The following is a 13,559-nucleotide window of genomic DNA, read 5'->3' on the forward strand; positions in this document are numbered from 1 at the left end:
GGACACATTGGCCCTAGGTCCCCTCGGAGCCAAAAGCCAGAGGCAGGGGGTGGGTGGAAGGGCCGTCAGAGCCACAGGCCAGCTGGGATCCCAGCTCTGCCCTTTGTCAGCTGTATGATCCCAAAGTGACTGTTTAATTGTTCCACGTATTCACCTGTGAATTGGGATGAACTCTTTCAGGGGGTCGTGAACAGGATTAAATGAGATTTTAATGCAGAGCACACAGAGTAGATGCTGAACAGGTGTCACACCCGGGACAGGGCGCTGAGGGTCATCTAGCTAAGCCTGATTCCCAGTTGAGATGACAGGGACAGGCTGGGGACAGAGAGGCTGGGAAGAGCCTGCGGGGCATCCCCAGATGGAGCCTGGAGTTGAGGAGGGAAGGGCGCAGTCCAGCACCACACCCTCCTCCAAGCGTCCTCAGCTCCCCTGGGGCCACGCCCTGGGGCCACGCCCTGGGGCTCGGCCCAGTCTAACCAGAGAGGACAACCTCCTGCCAGGGTTTGCAAAGCACCAGCCCTCCCTGCCCTCAGCCCCGGACAAGGAGAAAGCAGACATCAAGGCATCTTCCAGTGCATTTTAATCAAAATTCCATCATCAGAAGAGTTCTTGTAGCATACAGTGTTAGGATGGGCATGTCGACTTGCTCCTACAAATGGAATATCCACAGATTTGCACTTCAAACATGTATGAAAAATAAAATATATAATATTTAGCTGTATAAATTTCCCCACTAATCACGTTATCTTTAAAATAAATTACTACCTCTGTCCAATAAATTAATCAGCCTGGAGTCACTAAACAGACATCAGCCAAATGACATTCGTTTCCTGAAAACATTCTGGGGGAAATACTGGAGACAGTCAAATGCTTACAGGAATCAACATGAATTAAAACTAGCACGTCCAAACAACAACAACAAAAAAACTAGCACGTTCCTCACAGTGGGGCGAGACATCAAAAATGCGAGCCAGCTAACGGCTGCTCTCTTCTGTCGGGAAAAAATAAATAAATAAATTCCCCAAACCACACCGAATGGTTGTAAAAGCTGCAACTGAACTTTTGGCACCAGTGGAGAAAAGACACCTTTCAAAGCCATACCCAACCAGGATTCTGCCAAAGCATGGGTCAGAGGGAGAGGTGACAGAGGGGGAGGGACAGCTGCCATGGCCCTTCTCCGTTCTGAGTTCCCATTCACAGCCCCCTCTCTGGAGCCATGGATGCCCCCTCCACCTTGGAGAACGCAGGGCATTGTCCGGGCAGCCCGCCTTCCTCAGTAGACTCAAGAGTTCCTGGGACGGAAATATTCACAGCGTAAAGAACATCAAGAGAAAGGCCCTTTTGCGGGGAGGGTGGAACGGGGCGGGGGTGGTTTGCTGCGTGCTCAGTTGACAGCAGGGTGTAACTCAACACACGAGGGACGCGGCCACGCCAGCAGGATGGATGCACAGGCTCTGAAGGGGACGGACAGACGGCGCACACGAGACACCAAGGATCCGAGAGGGCGGGCAGGGCTGGGGTGCGCCAGCATTTACAGGGGTGCTGAACAGGGCTTTAAGGACAAGAGTCCCTTCACAGCAGAAGTCCGAAATCCACCCACCTGCAGCTCAGGGCTTCTTCCCCCTCCCCCAAAACCAACAAAATCTTGGTTAGGAACAAATAAGCTGGTGACAAACGCCTCAGGCTTAGAGATGCCCTGGGAACGGGCTTTGGGGGTCCCGGCGCACTATGGCAGGAGGTTTATACACAGTTCCACCGGGGGAGTAAGGGGAACGGCCCGACCCCCGCCTCCTGGACAGAGGAGCAGGTGGCTACAAGTCAAGGAGACGCTCCTCGCAGGTCTCCACCGGCCACTTTGAAGCCCCTCCAAACACGTCCACGTTGTTGTCCACCCAGGGGATGATGTTGCCCGGCATGTTCGTGGAGCAGTTGGCGATGTTGATGATTTCTTGTGCACGAAGGACGCGGTCCCATATGTTGAACTGGCTGAGCTCCCCCACGAATGCCTGCGTGGCATCGAACCTGCCCCCAACCGTGTCCTGGGAAGGAGGAACAGACTGCATCGGGGCAGGCTCACAGGCAGACACATCTGCTACCTGTCCCAGGGCGTGACCGGCTTCAGGGGAGGTGGGGGGATGCCAGCCTGGGAGGGAGATGGGGACTGGGGCATTTCCCTGACTCCCCAACTCAGATCGCAGCCTGTGACCACTGATTCCTGCCAGTTCCAAAGCTTTAGGCCACGTCAGGCCTGGGAAATGGCATGACTCAAACTGGCCCATTTTAGGGAGGGGAAACTAAGCAGAGAGATCCTTGCCCAAGGTCCCAGAGCGAGGACTGGACCCGGGTCTCCCGACTCCCAGCCCCTCCCAGGGGAGAAGAAACAGGGTAGTGGGGAGCGGGGAGAGCCAAGGGCCCAGACTCAAAGCCCCCCAGAGGACCTGGAGTCTGTTCCCTCATTTTCCACGTTTTCCAGGAAACCCCAAACACAGACTGAAATGTGAATTCTCATCTGCCCGAGAGCAGATGGCCTCTGCCCCAGATGGCGAGTTTTCTGAGCGCAGTCTCTGAGGCCTGGCCCCATCTCGCCCACAGGTGTTGTTCCCCAGGTGCCCTTGCTGGGGATCAGGGTCGCGACCCTGAGCTGGCAGCTCCTGGAAGATGCCAATACCAGCCAGCGCCCAGCATCTGGAGTCAATGCAGTGGCCGGCAGAGGCCAAACAGCTGGAGAGATGGCCCGGGGTCGCTACCTAACCCTGGGACGCCAGGGTCACTCCTGCTCACCTGTATCGGACAGACTCCATTCTAGAATCTGTCTGAACCCACCACACCAACTTGGTCCCTGCCAGGAAGGGCAGGATGTGTCCCCATCCCCGCTCTCAGCCCCTTAGGCCACAGGACAGCACGGGCTGAGCCGGCGGGGATGCTGGCCATCCAGGGTGGTCGTCGTGCTGCGGTGGCCAGGTCCAGGTCTGGCAGGCAGACAGACAGCTGAGCAGGGCCAGGGGCAGCCCGCAGGCCCGGCCGTGTGCTGCTTGGCCTGCCAGCCGCTCCTCCCGGCACCCCACCTGCACCCACCTGCTCCTGCCCGAGAATCAGCACACCCCCCGGCTTGATGGGGTGCCACGGGGCCAGGTTCTCCCCGGTGCCCAGCTTCTCCCCATCCTGGAAGGCCTCCCACATGCCGTCCCGCGTTGTCCAGGTGACACAGATGTGGTGCCACTTGCCGTCACTGACAAACAGGGGCAGCTGTGCGACCTGTGGGCGGCAACGTGCAGGTGAGGGCCCCCTTGGGGTTCCCAGGAGTCTGACCTGGGGATACGGAGACCCTGGGCCCACTGCTGCTCCCCTTCTATGCTCTGTGGGTAACATGCCCAACCTTGCCCAGCTCAGAGTGACCCTTGGGCTGGAGACACCACGTGTGTCACAGACTCTTAAGGGGAAAGGGGCAGCCTGGGTACACACCCTGACCCCAGGGTGACCTGCTTTCAACTGGACACCCTTGGACCTGGGCTTAGTTAAGGGCCTAGGATTCTGTGCAGACCAAGCAAATGTGACAGACGGCTCCCCACCCCGCATACTGGTCCTGAACATCCCTCACTGGAGCATCTAAAGGGAAGTCAGGACTCTACTGGACCAATTTCTTTGGAAAACAGACCAGGCATCTACCCGCTGCAGGCAAAGTCCCAAGTGCCATCGTGGGACTTGGGGATCTGCGTGTATGTGTGTCCTCCTGTGCAGAGCACTTGGGGATCTGCGTGTATGTGTGTCCTCCTGTGCAGAGCACCTTCAATTACGTGTGAGTGTAGGGGGGTGGGGGGATGCACGTAGAGCTGGGGGGAGGGCCTTTCCCACCCACACTGTCTCCTGGCAGTCCTGTGAGTGCTCTACAGACCAGTAGGCCTGTGAAACACTGTGTTGTTACTGCTGGTGTCCTAGCAACCCGGAGCTCCCTCCCAGGAATGGGCTATTTACACGACATCTAAACCGAGAGGAAAACAAGGCTCTCGGCCTTGCCTCCTCCAAGGGCCTTATTTAGAATAATTAATCCCTAGCTCAAGGATGTGGTCACCACTGGAAAGAGCCCTGAAGGTGGATTCCACAGCATTTCCCACTTCAGTTCCAGCCAGGGCGGGTTTAGTAAAGACAGACAGGGTGGGAGGCCATTGCCTGGTGAGCGCTCTGGGGGCTCAGGCAGCCAGGGGGCTGGTGCAGCCATTCACCACTCAGCTCCAGCAAGAAGGGTGTGAGGATGCAGTTCAGGTGACGTGGAGCCTGACTTAAGTTTAGGTGAGGCTGTTGGAGGGTCCCGCAGATGCTCAGAGCTGATCTCTTGAGGAGACCGCGTTCCTGAATGTCGAAATAAGCCAGTCCGTCAGAAAGGGGACATTTACTCTGTAAAAGGCAGGACTACAGGGATGGGGACAGATGGGTGGTTGCCATGGGGTGCGGTAGGAGCAGGAGGTGACTACAAAGGGGAATGAGGAAATTTGGAGGATGATGAAACTGTTCTAGATTTTAATTGTGGTGGATACAGTAATTGTATGCATTTGTTAAAACTGGTTGAACTATACACTAAAAAGTGTAAATTTTATTGTATATAAATATATTTCAAGCCCCCCCCCACTAAAGATGTGCTCATGAGAAATATCACACACTCATACACACACACACACACACACACACACACACACACAAATACACACCCTCGCCTAATTGGTGCAGCCCCGGGGAACAGCCCTCACTGACCGGCCCGAGGGTCCGTGACAATTCAGGCTAGCACGCAGAGACCCAGCTCATTCTGTTCCTTCTGTGGCCTCTGTGCCTGGACCCTCTGCTGCTTCCTGGCGGGATTCACAGCTTGGATCTCCACAAGCTGCAGCTGCCTGCCCCCTGCCCCCTACCCAGCCACCTGCCCAGAGGGGGACTGAGTCAGGCCAAAACTGTCCCCACTGCGAGGAGGACAGCCCCGTGGCCAGACGTCAGGCTCCCTGCAACATCCCAACCTCTGTGGCTGCCAGGATAGGGGGGTGGCCGTCCCAGCAGGCCTCACCTTGTCGTTGATGAGCAGCTCAATGGGGTTGTTGCCCCACTCTATCAGCACGATCTCATTGGCCTGCCCGGGCACCGCGTAAGAGAACGGGGTGCCGATGCCCGGCGAGGCGCTGGACCGCAGCCACAGGCAGATGGTGAAGGCGTACAGCTCGGGCAGCGTCTTCTTGATCTTGCCGTACAGGTAGTTCGTGCGCAGGGGGAGGGACACTTTGAAGGCATCAGGCGACTTGAAAGCACTGTTGCCTGGGGCGGGGGAGAGAGGGGCAACAGCATGTGAGCCCTCTCTCAACCACAACCCAGAGCGGCAGCCCACCTGGACCCCCGCCCGGCCTACCGGCGGGTCCCCCAAACAACGGAGCACCTGCTACTGACCGGCTGCTGTTCAGTGCTGAAGCTCCAGTGGGAAACAGGCATATCCTCACTCTTGGAAGCTCAAGGAAGTGTGTAGGGGCAAGCAGGATTTAACTTTCTGGTTAAATTAAGCCAGAAACCCTGTTCCCTCCACTGTTTGCTTGAAATCCCGGCCCCTTCAGCAGGGCTGGGTCAGGGGCCTGCTGGGCTTGGAGGCAGGACATCTTACAGGACCCCAGGCGCTCCAAAGACACTTGTCCCCCAATGAGTCCATGTCACTTCTCCCCCAGAAGAACCACCACCGCCCGAGGCGACGGAGCCAGGCACCCGTGACCCGACACAACTTAACTCAGAAGGGGCTTTTGGACTAAATCCCTGGTGTGAATTGCTTTGCTCACGATCTGCCCTGCTCTCCTCAAGAGGACACCGAGTTGATGGACCGTCTCCTGCAGTCTGGAAGCAATGGGAGGCAGGGAAATGCACAGGCTCCCCCTCCACAGAGGCTACCCACCGGCCGGGGTCTTGACCCTTGAGGCCTGCCTGGGGCCGTCCCCATGTAAATGGCACGTCCCAGACCTTTTGAAAAGAGTGATACTCTTAAACAGGCCTAAGGCATTTTCAGTACAGTTTTGATTTAAGCTCAAAATTAATGGCAGCATCATAAATAAACACGCAAGAAGACAAGCCCCTGCCTGGTTATCACAGATCTCAGAGTTTGCAGGGGACTGGTGACTCTGGGAGCTGTCACAGTAAAAGCTTCCCTCTTATTTGGGGACCAGGCGCTGCCAGGGAAGGAACCTAAATGCCTTTCATTCATTCAACAAGTATTTATTAATCACACACAAGGGGCCAGATGGTCCCCATCTCTGTCAAAGACAGGCAGGCTCTCCCGGCCTGGAACCAAACTGCCCATGTCACTGGAGGACTAAATCTGTCCCTTTCTTGCCCCCCTCTGTAGAACAGGACCCAGAGTGGATGAACTTTCTCCATCATGATCCCCCAAACTCATTTTCTGCCACAGCGAGGAACACGTGAGAGAAGCTCTTCGGTGCCACGGTTCACACCTACCGAGGGACCTTCTGCAAAGGAAGGCAGCAGGGCCCAGTGTCACCCTTCCAACCTCTCCGGAACAGGCAGCATAGAAATACTAGAATCTGGGCTTCATACGTAGCATTTACTTCTATCTGCTGGTTGTGCAGTCTTGCCTCATCCATCCTGACCTCCCAAGGCCGTGGAGCACCCGGCGAGGGCTGGGAAGACCCTGTTGCCTGGGGAAGCCGAGGATGCGGCCAGGCTAGAGGTTAGGCTGGCAGGGGCCCCACATGAGGCTGAAGCAGAGCTAAGAGAGAGAACCAGAAAGCCCCAACTCCCCGATTTGGCAGGTTGCACAGTGGGGGCACCATGGGACTTACCCCAGGTCACGCAGCCCGTGAGTGACAGAACCAGGAACCGAAGTCCCTCTTCCCGCTACGCGCAGCTGCGAGTACTTAATCTGCAAACGCTTGTGTTTTCACGAGATGTGATTATCTAATAGAGAGAAATTGCTTCTCTCCTGGCAGGTGGGCAGGCTTGCTGACTTAATAAGGCTCGGTGTCAGTAATATCGTTAGCTCGGTGACAACAGAGGTTTCATCAGAGCTGGGAGAGCCGAGGGGTGGCCATACCTCGAAAGCCGGTGCCCTCTATTTACATAAAACAGCTTGGAGGTTCAGAGGAAACTCAGTTAAAACCAATTAAGGAATTAAAAGCCCTGACCAATAAATCAGAGACTGCAGGTGGCAGACAAGCTAAGGAGGGGGGTGGCTTGAGACCAAAGAGACAAGGGTTCCAACATTTACTTCAACTCCGAGCTCGGCTCTCCCTCGCCGGCGGACCCGGGTCTGGAGGCAGCCGCAGATGAGGAGGTCTCACAATAAAGAAAATGAGCACCCGTGGGACCTGGGTGGCAGGGGCACACACAGGGTTGGATGCACACCACTGGGCTGGGAGGAGCCTCCCGCCCAGCATGGCCGGAGCTCACATGCCCCTCCAGGCTGCAGCCTTCATGACTCTGGTCCTCGGGGGTCACCACTAACCTCAACCCCAGCTCTGCAATCTGCCAGCCACGTGAATGCAGGCATCGCTTAGCTCTGACTCAGTCCCTCGTCTAACTAGATCCCATCTCACTGGGTTGCTGCAGGGGTTACAGAGGATAGAGAATGTGGAGCTCAGAGGCCAGCGTCTGGTGCAGAACAGGCACTTAACAGGCAGGGGACGATGCGGCGAAGGCCAGAGCACCCCAAAGCCCCCACTTTGCACATGGTGGAGGTCTCTCTCCTCTGGGCTCAGCAGGATGCTTCTAAGGAACACAGTGTATATTCTACTCATGGTATATTTGGGGCCTGGGAGTCTACACATCCCTTCACACTTGTCTCTACATGACAGACATAAACTCAGAACTGCCCAGAAGGCTAATCGGTCAGCAGATGGTAATTTTCCTCAAAGACTCATCCCACGGCTGGGTGGAGCAAACAGGATTCGAGAATTCTTGTGGTGGGGTCAAAAGGCAGGGGACAGCAAAGGCTGAGCTGCTGCCCAGTGCCAGGGCCTGCGGGCTCTGCAAGAATGGCCAGCCAGGGGACTTAATGTCGTGCAGTCCAGCTCTAGTTCGAACACGGACTTCCCCTCTGGGGCAGGTGAGCTCTGAGGGCTTTCCGTAGCACCAAAGAGCATGGCTACAGGAATCAGGCTGGCTGGGGTGAGCCCTGACTGTTGCTTTCTGGCTGTGAACAGGCAGGCTAAGGATGGGAGGGAGAGTCAAAAAGTGGCATCTCCTGGGTGGCCCAAGCCATGATGAAGAACCTTAGGGGAAGCCACGTGAAACTCACAACCTCCCTGGAGTCACAGAATAAAACGGGGAGGGGCGGGATTGCTCACCAGCTGGTCCCCTCTCCCCACATGACACGTCTGGCTGGGAACCTCGGAGCACTTTTCTGGTCTATGAAATGGGTATAACAGGAATCCTGTCTCCACGCTCTAACTCAGTGGACTTCTACTAACCCACCTCCTTGTAGCCACGCGGCTGCCATGCCAAGCGAGGTATACAGCCACCAAGGTCTCTGGCAAAGCTCTCCCCTCATTCTACAGCCAACCCTGCTTCAAGCTACTGAGTAACTGCAGTGTCCCTGCTCCCTCAGCCTGCAGGTTCCAGGTCCCATGAGGGCGAGGCTGGGCAAGGGAACCCGAGCCACCCTCCCCTGGCCCTGACGCTGCCTTCCTCTCCTCCTGTCCTGTGACAGAGGCCTGAGCTGCAGTTGCTTTGCCTCCGGGGAAGGCTCTTGAGACCTTATGAGCTTCCTGAGGTCACCCAGCAATGGAGGTGAGGCAGAGAGGACTTTTTTTTTTAACTCAAGAATCCAAGTGTAGTAATAAGAGGAAGGAAGGAAGGACAGACTTTTCTGGAGGGAGAGAACAGGAGAGGGATGAAGGAGACCTGGGACTTCTGGGATGCTGCTGTAAAAGCGACTAAATCAAATGAAACAGAAACACCATCCCCTTGGGTGACTCCATCTGGCCCTGCGGAGCCCACGTCGCTGAAGGAGTAAGTGGACATTCTGCCATTGGACATTCACCTACCCATTCATAAAACTGAGTCATGAGAAATTGCCCTTGTCAGCTTAGTGTATCTGAAAAGACTACAATCTTATATCCACTACCAGCAGACCTAAAACTTCACACCCCGTGCAATCTGAATGATCTAGAGCCCTTGATCCCTCCCCTTCCTGTCTGTGGAAGAAACTTACCCACCAGAAAGTGAGCAGAGAAGAGAAAGATACTCAGAATCTGCTGCAGGGGCTAGTTAAGAAGGGACTGAAATGGCCACCTGGCAGGAGGTCAGGGATTAGGTTGTTTGTCCGAGCTGATCCCGAGCGTCTTGCTTTTCCACGGACATGCCAGTGGGGCTGGGGGCAGGGTTAATTCCGGAAATGGCTGTTATCAGTCACCCTCATTGTCTGCTTCCTGTTCACGCATGCTGTGCGAGTTTGGATTCGCATAGTGGGAATAATACAAATGCAAAGCGGTCAGTAATGTCTCACCCTAGAAAGACATTAATGACAAGCTCTTCTTTGGAGACCTAGCAATGCAGTTTGAATTCATCAGCCATAACTGGTTGAGGAGGAAGCTGGGCTAGCACAAACACTTCCTGCTGCGACTACATAAGTACAACCAATCAGGTACAATGGTCTCTAACTTGGCTAAAAGAAAAGTCACCTGGCTGGTCACAACTGACCCAGCTGGATTTCGGGACATGTTTTCCTAACCAGAACCTAGTCCTGTTTATGAGCACTATTTTGCTATTACAGTTGGCTGAGGAATCCTTTCCAGAATCTTCAGAGCTATAGTACATCTGTTAAGTCAGATATTCCTATAATTTATCACGCAATAAAAGGAATATGAGTGAGTCTAACTACAGACTATAAAACAACAACAACAAAAAACAGCCACGAACCATGTGGTGCCACAATCACCGCTGACAACGGGGGTCTGAGCACAAGTGATGAAACCCAGGCCACTCCCATCAGCCATCAGCCCCCTCCATGCCCACCATCTCTGACAAGTGCCAACAAGGCCAAGTCGGCCCACCCGTGGGGGAGAAACCCCAACCCTGTGCACCATGAGATGACTCAGGTTGAAAACGCAACACTTCATCTGAGAAGTGAGAGGCAGAAGGGAGAGGTGGATTGTTGATTGGATGGTAAGGAGTCAGGTGGTTTTCTGCTGAAGGTTCAGACTGAAGGTTCAGACTGAAGGTTCAGAGGTGATGGGAGAGCAGCCTCAGAGCCGAGCAAACTCGGGAAACTCGGGAGCAGAGCCACTGCCCCGAGAGTCAGCAGGCAGGGGTCTGGGAGTGGCCTCATCTGTCAATGGCCAAGAGGGCTGTGCTGCTGACCCCTCCCGGCCTGCCCTCCCTTACTCTGAGCCCCACTTCCAAGCCAAGAAGGGGCAGCCAAGAAGGAAGACAGTGGGCTGGGGGGCCGGAGGGATGTCAGCCAAGGGGCCACAGAGACGCTGGTGAAGCACTCACCTCGCTCCAGCTCGGTCACCCTCTGCAGCAGCGAGTTCAGGGCGCTCTCGGTCTTCTGGCGGTGAGCTGAGGTCTCGTTGTGGAGCAGGGACTTCTCGTCCTCCAGCTCGGCCACCTTGCTCAGCAGCTGCCTCTCCAGCTCCCCCAGCCGCCGCTGGAGCACCTCCCGAAAGTCGCCGGGCAGCGCCGTGCTGGACATGTTCACTCGGAGCTGGTGCTTTTGGTGGGGGAGGAGTGGACGCAAGCGGGAGAACTATTAAGGCCAGTTAAAAAGAAACTGTGAGATGTAGCTCCAATGCCCCCCCCCCACAGGGAGAAGCTTCCAAAGTGGGAGTATTCAATCGTGCCAGCCAGTGGCAGGAAAGGGAGCATTTCACTGATGCTTTTTTTTTTTTTTTTTGGTTGGGGGTATGGAAAGGATTTCATAGTCAGACAAGAATTGCTCTGCTGTGATATTTGAAACTTAGGAGTCTCATTTTTCCTCTGAGAAAGCTGTTTTTCTTCTTTTACTAAAAGGTCAAAAATTTAACCAACATCTGTCATTCTCAAGTAAAGACCAAAATACAGCTAGGATTAAAAGAGAGAGAAAGAGTTAATCAAATGGTCCTCAAAACTGATGAACTTTCATCTAACCCCCCCAAGCTCCAGTATGGCACAAAGGTGCGTGACTAGGGTTGCAGGGATGTTACTGGAAAATGAGAACTCTAAAGCGTGACTACTCTGAATTCCAGAAATCTTTGCTTTTATTTCTTTCACTCCTCTACCATTTTGCTGGCTCTGAAGGCAGCCAGCCACTGTCTAGCCATGAGTCCTTGGCAAGCTATTTACCCCCTCTCTCTAAGTGCTCCAAATTTTAAATGCAGATTATAGGATCTGCCTCACGGGGTTGTCGCACGGGTTAAAATTAGATAATACGCCTGGCGCATATTTAGTGTTCCAGAAATGTTAGCTGTTATTAATCATAATGAATCGAAGGATATACAGATGCTGGAAATACTGTATTTAGCCATCATGCCACGGGAAACTCTCAAGTAATTTTGCAATAATTACCACCTGTAATTGAAACCTAGTTTTGCGAAGTAGTATTTTGGTAAACGTGTATAACAGAAACATCCACACTGCTTAAACAGGGTGGAAAGTAAAGATAGAAATTAAATGAACATTTCTCTCTCAAAGTTCCAAACTGCATACGCCTTCCAAGAGAGAAGGGAATAAGGTCCCTTCCCCCAAAGCAATCGGGAAGGGCACCTTAGATCCGCGCAATTTGGGGACAGTGGCTTTGAAGTTAACCAGGTTTCCTCCAAGGCGCGTCTAGTATGGCCGGTGACTGGCCCGCGCTCGCCTCCCGCCAAGACCCCCGGACCTCCACCTGCTCTCGTCCAGCCCAACTTGATTTATGAAAGGAAACACCGGACGCCCAGGGCTGCTGACCTCACGCGGCAGCCTCACGTCACCCGACAGAAGCTTCACGAGCGCGTCCTGCTAGGGGAGACTCGGAGATTTGCAAAGAGAGAGAGGAGGCCATCCGCGTTCGCCAGCCCGGACCTCGGGAAGTGAATGGCCGCACAGTTGGCAGTCCTGGCGCGCGGGGCGATTTAACCCTTCGCTTCCAGTAAGGAGGTGGGGAGGAGGGATGCGAGCCAAGCAAGTAAGTTCCAGAGCAGGACCGAGAACGCCCCTGACCCCGAACCCAGCTCGCCCTGCTTCTGAGCGCGTCCGGGCGGCCGTGTTCCGCACAACCTGGTGGCAGGACCATGCGCCCCTCCTCTGCCCTGAGCCTCGGGGACGTTCCCCCAGGGACCCCTCGCCCTTGCTACCTCGAGGCTCTCCAGGCGGTCCTTGAGGGTCTGCAGAGAGCGGCTGAGCTGCTCCACGACGTGGCCAGGGTCCCGCGGCAGGTCGCCCATGGTGTCCTTGCCCGAGGCCGCCCGGCCCGGCGCCTTGCCCCCCGCAAGCCCCTCGCAGCGCCCCAGTTTGGCCGTGAGCTCGCGAATGGCCTCGCGTTGCGAGCCCAGCGTCTCCTTCTGCTGCACGACGGTCTCACGCAGCTGCAGCACCGCGGCCCGCAGCTCCTCCTCGGGGCTCAGCGCGCCGCCCTGCATGGGCATCGCGGGCAGTGGGCAGCCGGCGCGCGCCGCCTCCGGGGGCAAAGCAGTGCACACGAAGCGGTTGCCGGGCGCCAGGCCGTCTTGGGCCCCGGCAGCCACGGCGAGCGCCACGCCAGCGGCCAGCAGCGCCAGCATCCCGCCGCTGCCGCGCTCACTCCAGCATCCGCGGGCGGGCGGGCAGGCTAGCGGGCTAGCGGGCGCCGTCGGGGCGGGCGGCGGGGGCGCCTGCGCGGAGGGCTGCGGCCGGGCGCGCCGCTCGAGGGCAGCGGGAGCGCGGGAGCCCGCGGAGCCGCCAGCCGTCGTACAGCTCCTTCGCTCTGCCTGGCTCCGCGCTCTGGCCAAGCCGGACCCGAGCGCCCTTTCTTAAGCTGGAAGGGACGGGGGGGGGCCCAGCGCATGGGGAGCGGCGCCGCGAGCTCTGATTGGCTTGGCCTGGTTCACGTCACGCACGGGGCGGGGCGGGGGCGCCTACTCGCGGAGCGGCGGAGCGGCGGAGCGGCGGACCTGGGGGTGGGCGTGTGGGCCCGAGCTGAGGGCGCGAGCTTGGGCCCCCGGGTCCCCCAGAACCGGGGAGCTGAGGTAAAAAAGGCTCTGGGTGCCTTCGGGAGCCTCGGCCGGCGTGTCCAGGCGCCCCTCGGACCCACCTGAGGACGCGGGCGTCGCGGGCTGTGGAGAAGCTAAGAGCCCACTGGTGCCCCGGCGGCCCCTGGGGCGGCTCTGGGCTGCGGGCGCGGCGCCAGGCCTCGTTCCGCGGTCGCCGCAGCCCGGGGGCGGGGGCGACCCCCATTTCACAAGTGGAGAAAGTGAGGAGGCGCCTGAGCGGGACTCGAACCGTGGGCTGCCGTCGCCCCCCGCCCGCGGCCCCCTCACTCAGAAGGCGGGAAAGAGACGCAGGACGGCCGCCTCCGGGACGCCCTCAGCGGCCTCGTCCCCGTCCCCGTCCCGGAAAGAATTCTCAGGTCTGCGGGGACCAGAAACAGGCTC

General features: G+C 56.8%; 1 protein-coding gene across 1 annotated transcript; it reads right to left on the bottom strand.

The window, feature by feature from the left end:
• Positions 1-1,625: 1,625 nt before the first annotated feature.
• NPTX2 (neuronal pentraxin 2) lies at positions 1,626-12,710 on the bottom strand. The gene is made up of 5 exons (XM_060123930.1): positions 12,285-12,710; positions 10,468-10,684; positions 5,051-5,295; positions 3,076-3,255; positions 1,626-2,039 (listed from the first exon to the last, which is right to left on the bottom strand). Exons 1-5 carry the CDS (start codon positions 12,708-12,710, stop codon positions 1,812-1,814), a joined length of 1,296 nt encoding a protein of 431 aa, XP_059979913.1. The 3' UTR covers positions 1,626-1,811.
• Positions 12,711-13,559: the final 849 nt, after the last annotated feature.

Source organism: Lagenorhynchus albirostris, chromosome 15 (assembly GCF_949774975.1).
Source record: "Lagenorhynchus albirostris chromosome 15, mLagAlb1.1, whole genome shotgun sequence".
Taxonomy (NCBI): domain Eukaryota; kingdom Metazoa; phylum Chordata; class Mammalia; order Artiodactyla; family Delphinidae; genus Lagenorhynchus; species Lagenorhynchus albirostris.

Excerpts from the sequence above, each read along its gene's own strand:
- NPTX2 (XM_060123930.1), bottom strand. The coding sequence starts at position 12,710 with ATGCTGGCGCTGCTGGCCGCTGGCGTGGCGCTCGCCGTGGCTGCCGGG. Across the intron at positions 5,296-10,467 it reads GGTGACCGAGCTGGAGCGAG|GCAACAGTGCTTTCAAGTCG; the intron begins GTGAGTGCTTCA and ends CCCCCGCCCCAG. Across the intron at positions 3,256-5,050 it reads AGCTGCTCATCAACGACAAG|GTCGCACAGCTGCCCCTGTT; the intron begins GTGAGGCCTGCT and ends TGCCGCCCACAG.